Consider the following 17,030-nt stretch of genomic DNA (forward strand, 5'->3'; position numbering starts at 1 on the left):
TTTTTCTGAAAAAAAAAAAAAAAAAAGAAAAATGTTTTTAGAGCTCCAGTAGTGAAGACCATAAAATGAAGTACACCCTTTATGGTACCTGTAGCTTTCAGTTTTTCCCTAAAAAAAAAAGAAAAAAGAGAAAAAAAAACCACAAGAAATAAAATATAAAATAAGGTGCTGGTTGTTTTTTTCTGGCAGCGTACTTGCTCAGCAGGGGAGAGCAGCACAGATACAGCTCTGGAATACTGATTTTAGCAGCCATAAGGGTCCATCGGAGACATACGAATTCAGGCTTTTCAAAGGTAGGGCAGCTCCCAATGCAAAATCAAACTGGAGAAATCAAGAGAAAGCCATAAGGCCCTGGGACACCCATCCCAGCTGGAAAACTCCTGTTGCTGTCCCTGGGTGGGGCAAATCCCCACATAACACATGAGGTTTCAAAGTTACAATCCAGAAGATCACCCCTCCATGTACCTGCAAGAGCGCAGCGCGTCCGTCTGAGCACCAGCGCGGCCGGCCCCACCAGGGGCAGGGGCATGGCGCTGAACACTAACCAGCCCAGGCAGACCTTAAGAGTAAAAGGTACAAAATCAACGGTCTGCTTGACTGTTCAGACATCATTTGGTGACACAGAGAAAAAAATACACAGAAGTAGTGATAAAATCTCAAGTATCTCCATTTTGAAGCGTTTTTGCAAAGGCGGGGCTGGGCTCCTGTATCCCAGATGGGGAGGGAGCTCATTGCACCGCCCAGCAACTCTTGTGCAAAACTCAGCACGATCCGGGTGCCAGCAGGGGAGGACGGAGATGTGGAGGGGCTTGCAGTGGGCTCAGCAGTGGGAACCTGAGGGAAACATGGGAACAAAGCCCGACATTTCTCCTTTTTACTGAAGTGTCAGGCGACGTCACATTGCTTCAGAGACAAATTCCCCATTTCAGCTATGCTCAGCCAAGTAACAAGCCTAAATCATTCTCACATCAGATGCTCTTTAGAAAGTGTTTTGCATATTTTAGTTATGGCAAACACTAGAAAAATCTAGTTCATGTATTTAATTTATATACAGAGATTTGCTGCTCTAGCAATATGGCCACTTTCACACCAAAGAATCTTTTGAAAAATGCAAAATGCGAGACTAGCTCTGACCAGTATTTTGAATCGCTACTAGTCTTTTGCAATTTTGAAAACAAAAACTATCATGTTCAGTAGCCTTGGTAACAACCATGTGAATTTAATTTTAAAACTATCTTTCTATGTATTACAGGCCCTGGTACAAAACCTAAGGGTTCTTTAATCTCTTAGTTTGTTGAGTATCACACTCTCTACAAAGATTTAAGAATAGATTAAAAATAAGGAGCAAGTTCAAGGAACGTATCTTCCCAACACAATTAATTATTCAGAAGTATTTTTTTTACATATGTATTCATCTCTCTCCAAACTTTCAGATGGCAGACACTAAAAAGAAATACAACTTACACTCTTCGCTTCGTATAAAGCTGTTAATCACAAGAGATTAAAATATGTATTGAGCTAAAGAAAAAGGTGTGGGTTTGTATGTACGCATGCACACATGTAAAGAGAGATTCCACATTTTAAATGATGTTATGAATATAAAGTTTGCTGATGAAAATCTTATATATTCAGCTTGCCTTTTCTTTTTTTTTAAATTCACAGCACACCTCCCCTATTTCTATTGGCTAAGCAGCACCCCAACACTTAACCCATGTCAGAGTCTTATTTTCCATAGTTCAAAATCCACTTTCTGTGGTAAATTTCCAACAGGTTAATTTTTTCAGTAATTTTATTATATAGTGGGAAAATTAAATGTATTATAGCACCAGTAATAATGATTGCTTTCAGAACTGCTAAGTTTTGGTGTGGTTTTATTTTTGTTTGTTTAAATAATTAAGGTATGGAAATCAGCCAGCACGGAAACTTTGCAGCTCTTGAGACACTAAGTCTGTGTGGTAATGAGAAAGGTGGTAGTAAATAATAAATAAATAAACAAAATAATAATAATAATAATAATAATAATAATAATAATAATAATAATAATAATAATCTTTAAGTGCTACCAAGGCTTTTCTTAGCTATTGTTTAAGGAAATCAAAAGCAAAATTAAAAGACCAATTGCCTCATAGTCGTTAACTGGGTTTGGCTCAAATTTTCCCTGATTATACTGCCATGCTTTAAAACAATTAACATTTGGCCTTAAATCAGAAGGCTGAATTTAGAACAGGATGGTTTAGTAGAGCTCATCTTCAAATTACATACCAATCCCCAAAAGCTGTTCCACGATGTCTTGTTTCATTTTTAGGAACAGCTTCATCTGTGCTCCCAACATCACATATATTGCTTTTTAGAGCCTTTGCAAAAGTAAGTGCCTAATGTGTACGATTTCTAGCCATAGAAATCAATATACAGAACTAGAAAGATAAATTCATATGCTAAATGAAATTTAGCAGCGTCCTCAACCCCATGTAAGTGTGATTTTTTCCAAGAGATGAAGCGACAGGCCCAAAGGAGACATAATTGCTAATATTTTAAAGCCCGCTAAACAAAAGAAAAACCCTGAGACAGCTGACGCTACAAGCGTGTCAAGAATAATGCCATACTTGATGCAGAAAAGCAAGTTGTTTCCAGAAGAAAAGTTTAAACAAAGCTTTAAAAGGAATGCAATACTATATAAGACCATGTATTCTGTTCTATTTATGTAGCGTAAAATATTAGAGGCTGTAATGCAGAAAAACACTCTGTGCTGTTTACTCTTTTAGCCCTGGCAATAATACAGCATTCAGAGAATTTCAGAGGGAAAACAAGGTAATGCAAGTACTAACAAGAGTTATCACCTGTAAGTCAGCTTAATGTAAAGTCAGTGAAAGATGTATTGGATTATTCTTATCTGCTTTATCACAGTATTGAGAAAAGCAGCAGCAGATCACGATGTCCCTGTGCTACGCGCTGTGCAAGAGACTGGGAAGGTAGTCCCTCTCCCTCTCGATGTTCGATAGCAGATAGGAGCTGGGTGGGCGCCGATGGGAAGCACAAGGAGAATGAGGCAGCGGTGCTGCTGCTGGTCCAGCCTCTCCCAAGCGTTGTCATAAACTTGATAAAGGAATTGGTTGTTTTCAATTCATGTTAGTACATAAACCAGAAGAGTTGATCTCAGCAGGGTCAAGGAAAGAGACTCATATCAGTTCAGAGCTTTCATCCAACTCAAGGAGGATTGATTAGTCACTGTGTATTTAATAATACATTTGAGTTGGAAGCATCTTTACAAAAAAATGTATCCAAAAATATGCAGACAAGATTTCATTAGCCACGCTCAATCACTTCTGAAAGCATAACCCTGGCTCAGCCTTCAACCACGGGACTAGCACTGGTGGCTCCAGAAGAGCCCCACCATCACCCATGATGAGCTGTGGTGGGTTGGGAAGCCCAGGACAGGGCCCACTGCCATTGCTTTTCTGTGAACAAGCTAATGCTGTGAAAGCAAACGTGCCTCTCCATGCCAAAGAGCTGAAGCTAAATAAAATGACTCATCTTTGAGGGGAAAGCAAACAAATGAACAAACAAACAAACAACCCCCAGCAAACATGTTGTCCCACACTTCATTTTCAGAGGCCTTTGTCAAGGTATTTCTCATGTTTCACTCTTGTGAATTCTTCAAACCTCAAAAACAAACCACATTTGCTTTCCGGCCCCTTCATACCAAGCACCGAATGACAAGAAGTTAGCAATCACTCAGCTGCTGAGGAGTTTTATAGGAGATATTGAAGTACATTTCATAAATGAAAATGCAAAAAAAATGGAGGGTAAACCTTGCTTGGAATTTGTCCTTTCCTAAAGCTTTAGAATTCAGATGAGTGTGCCCTGTCTCCACCTCCAACTCCAGTTGTGAACACAGGCAAAGCCTCTTCGGTTTTTTAAACCCCCTTTCCTTGGTCCTTGACACTTCTTACCAGTGCTCCAATGAGAAATTTCTGCACTTGGACAAATGAAATAGGAAAATCCAAGGAAAAGGATTAGAATGTGACCAAGAGATGCTGAGAGGCCAAAAAGAAATTTGAATGGAAGTCCTAAGGTACAAGATAGCGCTAGAAGGGAAGGAGACCTAGAAGGCACTGTAAGGCAGGAAACATACAGAACAAAGAGGGAATAAAACATAAACTTCTACCACTCACATCAGCCTTGGTCACCATTTAATCCCTGTAGCCAAGAACACAAGAGCCAGCACCTGAAAAGAGGGGGATGGCCTATTGAACAGAGTTTGCTAACAGGGTAACAGACTGCAAGAGGCAGGAGACGAGGTTTGCTGCCTGCGAGGTTCCGGTCACGGGCAGATAGCCATTTGTACTCGATTTTAAATCCTAACGCCTGCCTGGGAGATTAAAATTCAGTCTCCTGCGAAGACCAAAAATCTTAAATAAGCAAAAGCAGTTGTTGTTCTCCTCTCAGAGAAAGGTCTGATTAAAAAATATGCAATTCCCTCAAGGCTTGTCAAGTTAGCTCCTTGGTTTGTCGTTAAGAGACACCCATTGCACCACACAGGCTGTCAACAAACTCTGCCGCAAAAGCACAGGGATCATTTACTACTCTATTTCCATTTTATGGGCTACTTTCATTTCGGCCTCACATCAGGATATGGTTTGTAGTGTTACTGCTTGTGCCACTGTCATTGCAGCTGAATCAGCACTTCAGGACAGAGCAAAACAAAGACTCTTTCTACCAGGTTAGGAGGTGCTATCCTTCTGCATCGAGCTGTGTCCTCCCATCCCTCACGGCTATGGATAAATCTAGGCAACGATGAAGTCTGTCCAATTCTTTTCAACACAGATAAAGATTTCCAAGTCTGTAGAGTAAATCTCTGTCAACAGAAAACAACTCAGCCGCCACCTTCCCCTGAAAAACAGCAGGATAGAGCCAGTGGTACCCTCCAAAGCACAGACTGGGAAGGGGAAGCATCAGCAAAACAAGCATTGCCCTCAGCAATGGGAATGAGAGGCTGTACTTCAGAAATAACTTCTTTTTTAACCACCTAAAAGAGTCATACACTTCAGGGCTTCTTTTTGTTATTTGGGGTATATGCATACATGCATTTTAAAGGCAGTTGTATAGAACAGTGAATTGCTAGTGGTTAAGATTTCACATGTACCGTCTAAAAAAAGTGATGCACCTCCACAGCATAAGCTACCAGAAAAAGCAGATAATAAAAAAACCCGCACACCAAACCCACCCAAAGCAAAACAACCCCCTCCATTCAGATTCATGCCAACACACTGAGCCATGAGTTGGCATACGCAGAGTCAGAGTCAAAGAAAGGCTGGGTGAGCACCATTTAGGCATCCTCCACCTTTGGTGTTAGAGTGACTGTCACAAACCCACAGTCTCCGGGCACGTCAATTTTTATTAAAAATTAAGAGATCCAAAGCACGAGCAAAGTATGATGATGCCCAGCATCTTACTTGCTTAGTATCATTGTCCAGGAACCAGCAGACACCGGCAACCATGAGGCCATACCTGAACCACATAGCTGTACATATGCTACGGTAAAATGTCGTATCTAAATGAATATATACAACATGGAAATTAAAAAACCCGACCAAACAAACAAAACTAAACTGAAGCTGAGAACAGAAAAAGAAAACAAGTACATTTAAGGCATGTTACAGAGTCATACACAAGCTGGAAAGTGCCAGAATTTCAAACAGAAATATTGCCCATGTTTTAACAGCAGTAAGAGAAAACAGAAGGGGGACACTTTTCCCTTAACGCTGCATTCTTCTTAAACCAGTGTAAGTATTCTTCTCTATTCAGAAACTTTTTTGCTTCGACAGGGGAGTTTTCTACCCTAAAATATGATTTAAAAAAAAAAAAAAAATCTACCTTTAATACTTTGTTTTCCTTCTGTCTACACAAACTATAGAGCTCAGAAAAGCATTACCAAAATAACAAAAAATTTAACAGGTTTATTAGCTGCTTAACGTTAGGTTGTCTAGTCATTAAAGTGTGATATTTTCCACTGAGCAAAGAAATGTAACAACGAGCTCTTCCTGTTCACGTCTGGCATAGTAGCAGGTTTTCGCCCCCCCCCTTTTTTTTTTCCTTTTTCCATTTTAAGAAGTTGTTCTGAATACAAGGAGACCGCTTACTTGAAACAGAAGTTGGGTGTCTTTGAGGATGGTTGATTCACTGCTAAATGCCTACAAGAGGAGGGAGGGCAGACATACACTAAGGCAGACTTCGTGGTTTCTTCAGGTTATTGACGTTCCAGGACACTGCAACACACCTGCTTGTGCTCACAGGGCTGACATAGAGATTTCTTCTGCAAAATAAGCAGTAAATTTGTGACTCTTCCCTCCAAGGAGTGACCTAGGGGAGCTGGGAGAGAATACTGTCTTGCAGAATACAAAAGTAGGTGTTTACAAAGAGCACCAGGCTTCTCTCTCTTGATGCAAGGCTATAAATTCCAGTAATGAGGGCTGTGAACATTTCTGTACATTTCAAGCATCCAATTCTCATTAACCTGAATTTTTTAAAGTTTCTGAAAATAAAACCTCAATGAAATTTCCACTGAGTTACCAAATGGATCAGTACACAAAATATGTATGATATATGTAAGAAATTATGTGAAGTTACATATCTTAAAATAAAATAGTGTTAGCTGCTCAGGGTTGTTCCCAAAATACAGCACTATTCTGAAGTACATATATTTCAACTTTAAGAGCCTTACAGTGGTGAGAGTTTAAGGCATAGTATGATCAACATTATTTTATTATAGAAATATATTTCTGTAACAGAGTATACACTTATTTCTAAGGTCCTTCATATCTGCATAATATTAACCTTGAAATACAATCTTCTTCCCAATTATAATTAACTACTTTACACATACAAGTCTATGTATTCAAAATTACCTTTAGGAAAAAAAAAAAAAAAAAAAAAGACACTAGACCCTGTAGCTTTAGATGCAAACCACAGTCCTGGCAGTGTGATGACTACAGTACATGGCCTTGCAAAGGTGGAAAGTACCTAAAAGGTTTACAAATGCTATGAAAGCAAGATCTCTTTCAAAACTACATTTCCTTTGATGAAATGAATTCTGATCACAAAAGCACTTGGAAAAAACAAGCGAGCAGTATTTACTTAATGTAACTACGACTCTTACTTGTTACACATTTTTGCCATGAGCCCTTCCTGCTATTAATGCCCTTAAGGGGTTTGAATCTTCTGCCTCTGGAATGCACAGTATGAAACCAATTTGCAACTGATGAGGAAAAAAAAAAAATTACTTCAATTTAATTCTTCCATGTTACATTTCAGTAAAGCCAAAGCCCTATCCCTTGTTCTTTTTAACGCACTCCCCCAAAGGGAGTCCTAGTAAAAGATCCAGGGCAAAATATAGCCCATTTAAAGGAAAAAAAAAAATCTTTGACACTTTGATGTAAACTAAACTATTCACTGCAAAAGCCTGTTTGCCTTCACAGCCCAGGAGGGTCCAGTGGACAGCAGAGCCCAGGTCCACCTCAATTTTACAAGTTCAGTTTATAACTTTGAGCAACTTGAATTCCTACAGCGACAAAAAGACTTCAGAGCACTCAGGTATCTATAGAGCAGCAGCGTCAACTTCCTTGTTAATTCCTATATAAGGCGTTTGTCACTGCATCACAGGGGAATTGTAGCAAAGCTCTTGCTAGAGCATGGGGGAGCCCGGCCATTGCAACAGCGCCCAGCTATCACGTGGTTAACGTTCTGCCACTCTGCACCGAGTTACTCCTGGTTAAGCAATGTCACCCTTCTTCCAGCTAAATAACTTGCTTGCCTTTAATTACACTCTAAGAACCAAAAAGGCACTGGTTTACATCTAAGTGTTGTGCAGTCCACACAGTGTCAGCTTTGAAAATGGCACTGATCTATTTCAGTTCTTAAGGGAAAAAAGGAAACAAAATCTCTAAAAATAAGAAATAATAATAATAAAAAATTTATATATCTGCACCTAGACAGCAGATTTACAAGAAAACTTGTGAAGCAGATTTTATTTCAAAATAAAACAGAAGTCTGATCCTGACAGTTACCAAGCGCTCAGCGCTTCCTACTGGGAAGGGAGAAAGCAAACAATTCTTCAACCTTCACAACATCACTATGAAGAGAATGTAACATATGACAACACAAAAAAGAAATACTGCTGCAACTGGGGTTCAATGCACTCCGTTTACACGGAGCACCGCTAATTTCTTATTACAAAGCTGTAGCAGGTAAGACATCTGGTATCATTCTGGGTATTCTATACAGAAACTTTGGTTTCAGTGGATGCCTCAAGGTACATATGGCCATCAAAACATTTCTGAAGGAAGCAAAGGAAGGGAACAATTTCTATAAAGAGGAAGCTACAAAGGATTTTATTTCCTTCTAAGTATTTGTAATTAAAATTATTAAATTTTAATTACATTATGATGCTTAAAAAGACAACATTATTTCTAGTTTAGTATTCATAGTTACAATGACTGGTGCCTGCCCCAGGTTCCAACGGAGTTCTCTCTAGTTTCAGTAAGACCACTTGAAAAGCAAAGAAACACTAATTCCCTGAATGCAGAGTGAATAAATGCACGGAAGAAATACCAGAGGATGGAGATGCCTCCAAACTGCAGTGACACGTTCTTGCTCTCCTCGCCCCTGACATTGCATACTGGCCTACTTCTGCCCCACTGGAGTTTCAGGAATAACAACGAAGACAAAAACTTGTCCCATTTAGTCTTGTACTGTACTCCCTTGGGAGATTAAAGCACACTGGTTTTGAGACAAAGTTGAGAGCACAGACATACCACCTATCAAAGTGCACTGTCATATAAACAATGAAGTTACAAATATACAGGCCCAAACCAAAAATTTTTATTAGCAAACAAGTAAAGATTCATCATCACTGGTATTGATTTCAGAGAGGGGAGTAGAGGACTCTAACATTGGCACTTCCACAGAATGGCAACAAGCCGCATGAATACCCAAAGGCTCCTCCCGGTATGAGTTAGGGCAACATCGGTTTTGTCCATCCACTTGGATATGAACATTCATAGGGCTGTCTGAATAAGCAGACTCCCACTTTTTTAAGGGTAACCTACATGGCTCTTCACTCAGCGGATGACTTCTACTTAAACTACTGCCCTCTGGGACAGTCCTCCTGGGTGCTGACCCTCCATGGATCGTTTCTGTAACACTTTCAGACAAAGGATCTCTGAAAGCCTTTCTTGAATCCACTTTACCAGACTGCTTAAGCTCAGGGCCAGAGGTCTCAGCACCTAATGATTTATCAGCACGTCCAGTCTCAGGCTCTGCATGTGCAGCCGTGCAAGTATTCGCTAAGACATTTGAAGGCGATGGCTCTGCGATTTCTGTCTCTGGCTGCAAGCTGCTACATCCAGCTTCTTGTAGGCCCCTGGCTTGGCCACGGGCACCTGCCTCTAAACTAGGTCCTTCGGGGGAAGGTGGAGGACTCTGAATAGTCCCATCAGCACGGTTGATGATTCCATCGCCCAGTGTAGTCTGTGAAGTGCGGGCAGGCGTCAAGAGTGGGATCTGTCCTCTCACCCGAGGTCTGTGGAAGAGTCTGTTCCAGAGCCTGCCCAAGCGCCGCCGAGATGAGCTCCGTCTTGATGAGTGTCGTCTCATCTGCCTCCTCATAGCTGTTCGAATGTTCTGCAGCACAGAAGCCTGTAACACAGACGTAACAATGATTTCACACATACTCAAAAGACTTCTCCTAAACCTTTTTCTTTCCACTAGTACCCTCCACCTTACCAGAATTCTCAGACTTGATCCCTACACTTCCTTGTTAAATGTGTATTTTCTAATGAACTATTTAAGAATATCAGACAGCTCTGCCTGCATCAAAAAGGTTCTTAAAGTGTTTCCTTTATGAGTTTAAGCTCTACTTGTCTGCCCAGGAAGATGCTCCACTCATACGATCAGATCACCAGTGAAGAACCAGACTGCAGACCACCGAGTCCTCTATCATCAGCAACAGCAGAGGATCCTCAAAAGCTGATGAAAACATCAGAGAAGAAAGGCCAAGGCAAACTACCTCTCTGCTTGAGTAACAAACTACAAGAGCTTTATCACACCAGGAAATGTATCTCAGCTGGATGCTTTTGACAGGGCACAGGAGATTGTTGAGAACTCAGCAATGAAATAGAAGAATGATTCAATGGCTTCCCAGTGTAATGTATGTGTAAATGAAAAATAATCCCAGAATTTCTCAAAAATACTGCTAGAGACCTTACTTCCTTATTGCTTCGGGCACATTTACAGTTTCAGCTTGAAAAGCTTTTTTTCTATTTACTTTCTGACCTTTGTCTCTGTTCATTCTATCCTGATGTACAGCAAACCAGCATGTGCTTATCTCACTGCTATTCCCTAGCAAGAACACATTTAATGTGTTCAAAACTACCCACAGCACAAAGATGCGTAACTGTGGTTCTTCAGCTTCAAGAAAACATACACATTTTTATATGACTTCCATATAATTAGCACAGCTACTGAAAGAATACAGTTCCAGATCGATTCTATCTAATTTATAGTAGCTTGGCTGCTGATAGATTTCATTGGCACTTGTCTCTCCATACTTGTGACGCATTGTACACAGGGAAGTCTTCAACTGGGGGGATAAGTCCTTGCGCGATCAGCTGCCCGTAGGACGGTGGAGCTTCCCGCCGCACAAACTCTGCCTCAAGTCGCGTCATCTGGGTCTCAAATGCTCTGGAAACAGAACCAGAAGGAAAACGTGCAAGAGAAGTAACAGTCAGTTTGTCTTGCCTCCCTCACATTAATGTATAAAAGCAGTGCAGAGGGCTTCACACTAGCAGCAAAGCCACAAACCTTCAACTAGGCTCCGTGAAAATCTTATCAGGATGCTAAAATAAACAAAAGGAATAAGAGTAGAGGGTATAAGCATCAGTGAATCAAATCAGCAAACTCTTTGGTGCAGTCCCAGGTTGGACTCTGGCAACTGAAGCTTTTTCAATCGGCCAGCTTATGCTAATAACAGTGGTAACTTGTTCAGCAAGAGCCCAAAGGTTATTTTTGGAAAAGACAACATTAAGAACTGGAAACAATCACACAACAGGGGCAGCTTGCAGCTGCAGAGAGCTTTGGCTGTCCTGCCAGAACCGAGGCACCAAGGTTCCCAACATAGCACAGCGGCTTGTTTCCAGCTCCTTAATCACGCAGATTTGATCAGGAGAGAATGTTAAGCACACTGTGCTGAAAACACAAGCGGTATCAGCAGCACGGCACAGAGCTGGTGCATGTGACAAAAGACGGTCTTCAGAAAGTCCCTTATGACTCTCTCCCAAAGGGCAGAACCAGGCTTGCACAAACACACAAAACAGAGACGTGGAAACACGCACACTATCCATACAGCAAAGCATATAGGACCGGGGCAAAGGGGCACAGCTCACACCAATGGGAACAGTGGAGGTAAAAAATTCCTACTCAGAACAAGCCCTACCACTGCAGAACATCACTTTTAGTGGAACTGAGAACTAGAGTGTTTGGGGAGGGAAGGGGGAGAGTATTCAGTTCAGAATCAGCAAAGACTTCACTGCAACAGTTCAGCATTCAGTTTTTGGCAATGCAAGGGGTTTGCTGCAGGAGAAGGTGGGAGAGAAAATTGCTCAAAACAGTTTTCAGTTAGATACAGGTTCTGCCAGCCTGCACAATAAATGTACATTTCTCACAGATCACAGAAGAGACGACATTCCTCTCACTGCTTCCGAGAATCTTAACTACTCTAAGCCTAATGCTGTGACTGCTATCTAATTGTCATCAATTCCTTGGATCAAATTCACAGTATTTTGCAAATTCTCTGGTTAACAATCAACTTTTTTCCCTTTAAACAAAAAGGAAAAAACCCCACAGCTACTAAAGCATCATAAAAGCAAGATGCCTACCTGTATTCCCTGGTCCTTAGAGAATATAATTTAAATGCACAGCCCAGTGCTATCACCAGCAGCAAGCCACACACGAGACTCCCAATCAGAGCAGCTGTGATGACTTTCCTGGGAACGATCACCAGGCAGTTATGTTCATCGCTTCCATCCTGGCAGTCTTCTTGGCCGTCACAGCGCCAAGTCTCAAAGATGCACAGATTTGTACCACAATGGAAGTTTCCTGGCTGGCAAGTAAAGCAGTTTTTTTCATCTGAGCCATCTGGGCAGTTCTTTTGGTTATTACAGCGGTCAAGTATTGAGTAACAAAGCCCACTGTTTCCTTCACACGGGTATTCATTTTTCTGGCAAGCAGGACAGTTCTCCTCGTCCTTGCCATTTGGACAGTGCCACCAGCCATCACAACGCTGCTTATCTGTGAAACACTCCTCATCGCTTCCACAAGGGTGTTCCCAAGGAAGGCAATAGCCTTTCACCTGATAGGTTGCGTTGAACCCGTGGCCAGTGCTCTTGGAGCGGGCATGATATGAGACAGTAAGCTGGCCCTTTGACGACTCTACGCTCACCGAATGCCTATTGTTGTGGTAGGAAAAGGTCTGCATTAATTTATCACCACTCTCTTTGATGCCATCATACACCTTTACGTAGTCATTGTAGCCTAACTGCAAATCAAGCTGCAACAGAACATGTCGATTATCTTGTGTGTCCACGTACCATGTGCAACGAAGGTCTGATCTGCTGTGATCAGAACGGAATAAGTCTGGGGAAGCAAAAGATCCATAAAAATTACCCAGCCTTTTGCCACAAGAAAGATCAGGACAATTATCTTCATCCGAACCATCGCTGCAGTCCTTAACTGAATTACATCTCAGCTCATTCATCAAGCACTTGGTGGAGTGGGCTGCACTGCACTGGAACATTCCTGAGGGACAGATGCTGGACGGAGGCTCTGTTGGAGGGATAGTGCAATTTCTCTCGTCCGAATTATCACCGCACTCATCCATGGAATTACACTTCCAAGTACTGGGAATACACTTTCCATTTGCACAACGGAATTCATCTGACTGGCATACAGCCTGACCTATCTTTCCTGTGAAAGAGGGCAAGGAAAAAAAAGTCAGTAACAAAACTTTCAGAACCACCTGATGTCACTTTTTAATGTCTACTGCCCTGCATGTCACAAGTCAGTCAGGCCAGTACACTTCAGGCACACTGTTAAAAAGCCAAATGGAAATAGTATCAGTGTTACCATGCTAAAATCTTACAGTCATCAAGACTGGCCCAAGACTCCTGTCAACAAAAAATACTACCGTCTTCAAGTTTTGCCAGAGAGTGTAAGTGAAGCCAACAAAACTGTAAGGTTTTACCTCTAATATAAGAAAGGCGAAATCCCTGAGCCTGTCCTGAGCTTGATGCATCTGAGTGAAAAAATATCCAAACATGGTTCCTTGCAGAGATGAAAGACGGAGGTATGGAAGATCCACACACTTTGTACTCCTCCCTCTTGGAAGATGGGCCAATCATCAACCAGTCTACTGAACACTTCTGAGAGTCTTCCAAATCAAAGTTTTTAAAACTGTTAGGAACAAAAGAAAACACAAGTTACAAGACGACATGTATCTGGAACAAAGCCAAACAGAGAAAAAACAGACTGTAACAGCTGAGTTTCTGCACTAAGCAGTGCTGACATAAAGAGATCAAATTTGAAGATAATGAAACACCTACAGTATCTTGATTACATACAAACAGAGCACTCAAATTCCCCCAATTTGGAAAAGCACCCATCTCATAGGCATAAAGAGCATGTCAAGTAGCTCCAAAAGCTGAAAGGATGATTCCTCTTTTACTCAGAGTCCTCAAACAAAACTGCTTCCTACAATACAGGTATGAGTACAAGAAAAATTCCAGAATACATTATACAGAAGGTAAGTTAACTTCAGCAGTCTTTTCCAACCTTAAAAGCTATGAAACTACAGGATGAGAGGAGACACTACTGTCTTGGGGAAAGGACAATAGGGAGCAGTACAAAGAATCCCAAAGAGATAAATACGAGAGACCAAAATCAACTCTTCAAGCCATGGACAGGTGTACAGAGAAGGCAAGAAGAGACTAGGACTGCAAAGGGTGGAAACGGAACCTGAAGTCTAACACTATTATTTTTTAATTCAAAGATTAAAATATTCCCTTTCTAGGAATGCAAACACAGACCAAACAAGCTTATAACCTTTTACAGTCAAACCTCCCACCCTTCCGCTGACCCAAGCCCGGCGACTACTCACTAGTAGCTTACCTCGTGCAAAGAGGTGCCCCAATTGTTTCTAGAACACTGAACACAACCAGGTAATACTCCCTAACCTGTAGCTCAGGAACTGAACAGGGTATTTGTTGTCTGATGAAACAGACTACATTTGAATTCAGTAATTTGCAATGACAATAGTACAGAGAAGCACACTCACTAGGAAAGGGCACACTGTTCAGAACACTTAGAAATTAATTTTGGTCCTCTTTCATACAACTCAGCTGCACAAAATTAACTTGGTTGAAGTTTGCACATACTCCATGCAAATACCTAGACAGAAGTTTCAGAAAGGCTGAAAAGCTGCTGCAAAATACAGACCTCCTTCCACAATAGACTTTCCACAAACATAAAAGTTGAGTTCTTTGAAAAAGATAAAAGGAAAGATAATTCTCTGATATCACTGTGTATTTACAAAAGGCTGTCAATGCCTGCCAGATCTTGCCGTTGGAAGGTGAAAGGGCAAGATAAACTAGCCAATTCATTTAAGGAGATGACCCAGCCTACACACACCTGTAGGTTCTGCTGTATTAGTTTAATAACTCTCAAAAAAAAAATTATCAGCAAGAGAATGAGAAGTAAAAGACCACTGAAAGTGTTAAGTTAAAATGGAAATGTCCAAGAGAGATGTCCAACAACATATGTGCAGGCAAGGACAATCCACCCCGAAATATGTCCTTCCTCTTTTCTAACTCTTTTTCTCTCACCATGTTCTATGTGTCTTCCCAGCTGGGAAGGAATATTCCCACAGCACCTAATTCTTTGCTGTAAGTGATCTTGTCAAGCTTCTGAAACCAGCATATTTTGCAAGAAGTTTTAGACAACTGTGCTGTCAGAATTAGAAGATTTAAGTATTCAGCCATGTGAACGTAAACTGAACGTCATCTGTCCCAGGTGTTCTAAAAAACCTTTTTAATGACCAAGAAAGTATATGAACAGGCACTACAGCATGAAAAGGAATTATACAAAGCATCAGTGAAACTATGGGCACCCACATCAAGTCTTGCAAGAGATGTGAGACAGCATTACTGAGCTACCACATTGGTTTTGCTCTCTGTAACACATTTCAGCACCAGACATCAACAAGGGTTTCTATCATCTGCTTGAAGGATTGTTTGTACAGTTTTCCTATCATAAAGTCTTTTTGGATAAGCATTAGAAATATCTATCTGCCCAACAACAAAATATTTTAAGAAAAGGGAACAGTCACTAAATCAAGAAATGGAAACTCAGAACTGGGAAGCTGGGGGGGGGGGAGGAATGACTAGAAAACTTCTGCTTGTGCAATACAAACAAGATCATTTACTAAATCTTTTGATCTCTTACTTCTGTAGTTATTTTAGATGTACCAGGATGAATCTTAAAGAGCTAAACAATTTTCTCTCCTATCCTACCCAGTTCCCAGCACTCCAGCCAAGTCCCACAGCCACTCGCTTTCCCCACTCACTCTGCTGAAAACAACTACTTTTGTCTACCAGATAAATAATTCACCCATGGCATTGTTAATGCAACACAGACTGCACACACCCAGGGGAGAATTTGCCTATATAATAAGCTGCCTGAACTTTATATTAAAATGCATTTATTTCTAAAAGAAAAAAAAGGTTTAACACTTTTAAGATTCCAGCAAAGGAAGAGTACAGAAAAGTCAGCTACATGCACATACCTTGTTTACAAACTTCTGCAGATGATAGCAGTACCTCTGGAGAGCCTGCATTTGCATATAATTCACAATATCTTCTATTTGTACCTTAAGAATGTAGTATTGTACATTGCTGGTAAAGGGCTTTTTTTGGCTTATTATAAAGGGTGTGGAAGAGGAAGAATCTTTAGTCCCACCCTCCAAAGCACCAGCGTACGGAGGATAACTGATTTTCCTGAGCGTCAGCTGTGGATCTGAAATGGGTTCAGAGCAGAATCCCACACTTTTCCACTAAGAAATCCAAGCTTTAGCCACAAAACCAACTGAGCACAAGGGTGGTGAGGCAGAACAGACTTGCAAGGAAGTATCATCTTTAACAGCCTCCCTAAACATTGAACACACCATGCCTCTCAGGGATGCACGAGCTACTGAAACAAATGCCTTGGTATTCAAAAAAGGGCAAGACAGAATATTCACAAGGATGAACTCTTTTAAAAAAACAGTAAGCATCTTAATCACAGGTGCCTAGGAGTTTCAAACACCATTGAATAAACACAATTTCTCTGAAAATATACAATAGATACCATAGCAGTTATAAATGTTCTTATTCTAAGGGCAAAAGCAAAGTCAAAGCAATTATTTTCTACCTCATGCAAACTAATCAACAGACATATTTCAAACAAATTCTGCTTTGACTAAATCATTGTCACTCCACTCCAGCATTCTTTTAAGTTAGATTGTCTCCACTGGAAGCAAATTTTGCCCCATTTAAGTTGATGGTGATTTTACTCAAGACCAAAAGCATGGTATATTTGAACGAGCCATCAACAAAACTCACCACAAAACCCACGCCTTTGTAATGAAATATGAAACAACATGAATATATATGTGTGCACATATAAATATTATAAAATTGGTTTTCACTTTAGAATGCATTAGCAACAAGGTTTTGTGTCAGAAGTTTCTGCCACACTAATCTGACATTAAATAGCCCACTGATTTATTTTACCTAAGAGTCCTGAATAGTGCATTCAACCTCTGCTATTTCATTTCTTTCATCATCTGTAATTAGATCTAGCACTGCTGTTGTTACAGTCTTCAGAAGAATAATTTAATCCTGCTACCCACAAAATAGAGCGCAGGGACATTTACTTATTTAGTTGAA

At 40.8% G+C, this 17,030-nt stretch overlaps 1 protein-coding gene across 3 annotated transcripts in view; it reads right to left on the bottom strand.

The window, feature by feature from the left end:
- Positions 1-5,382: 5,382 nt before the first annotated feature.
- The window catches only part of LRP3 (LDL receptor related protein 3), a 29,413-nt gene continuing 17,765 nt past the window's right edge, over positions 5,383-17,030 (bottom strand). For 2 of the 3 annotated variants that reach the window (XM_035891540.1, XM_035891539.1), the window contains exons 4-7: positions 13,295-13,503; positions 11,931-13,017; positions 10,605-10,737; positions 5,384-9,693 (exon numbers count right to left, since the gene is read on the bottom strand). In XM_035891540.1, the coding sequence (XP_035747433.1) occupies positions 8,881-9,693; positions 10,605-10,737; positions 11,931-13,017; positions 13,295-13,503 (2,242 nt within the window). In that variant the 3' untranslated portion in view covers positions 5,384-8,880. Of the gene's footprint in view, positions 9,694-10,604; positions 10,738-11,930; positions 13,018-13,294; positions 13,504-17,030 lie in introns of all 3 variants that reach the window. The other variant, XM_035891538.1, reaches the window with a different exon arrangement.

The sequence above is a fragment of the Egretta garzetta genome, unplaced genomic scaffold, assembly GCF_000687185.1.
Source record: "Egretta garzetta isolate BGI_Z169 unplaced genomic scaffold, ASM68718v1 scaffold23, whole genome shotgun sequence".
Classification (NCBI taxonomy): domain Eukaryota; kingdom Metazoa; phylum Chordata; class Aves; order Pelecaniformes; family Ardeidae; genus Egretta; species Egretta garzetta.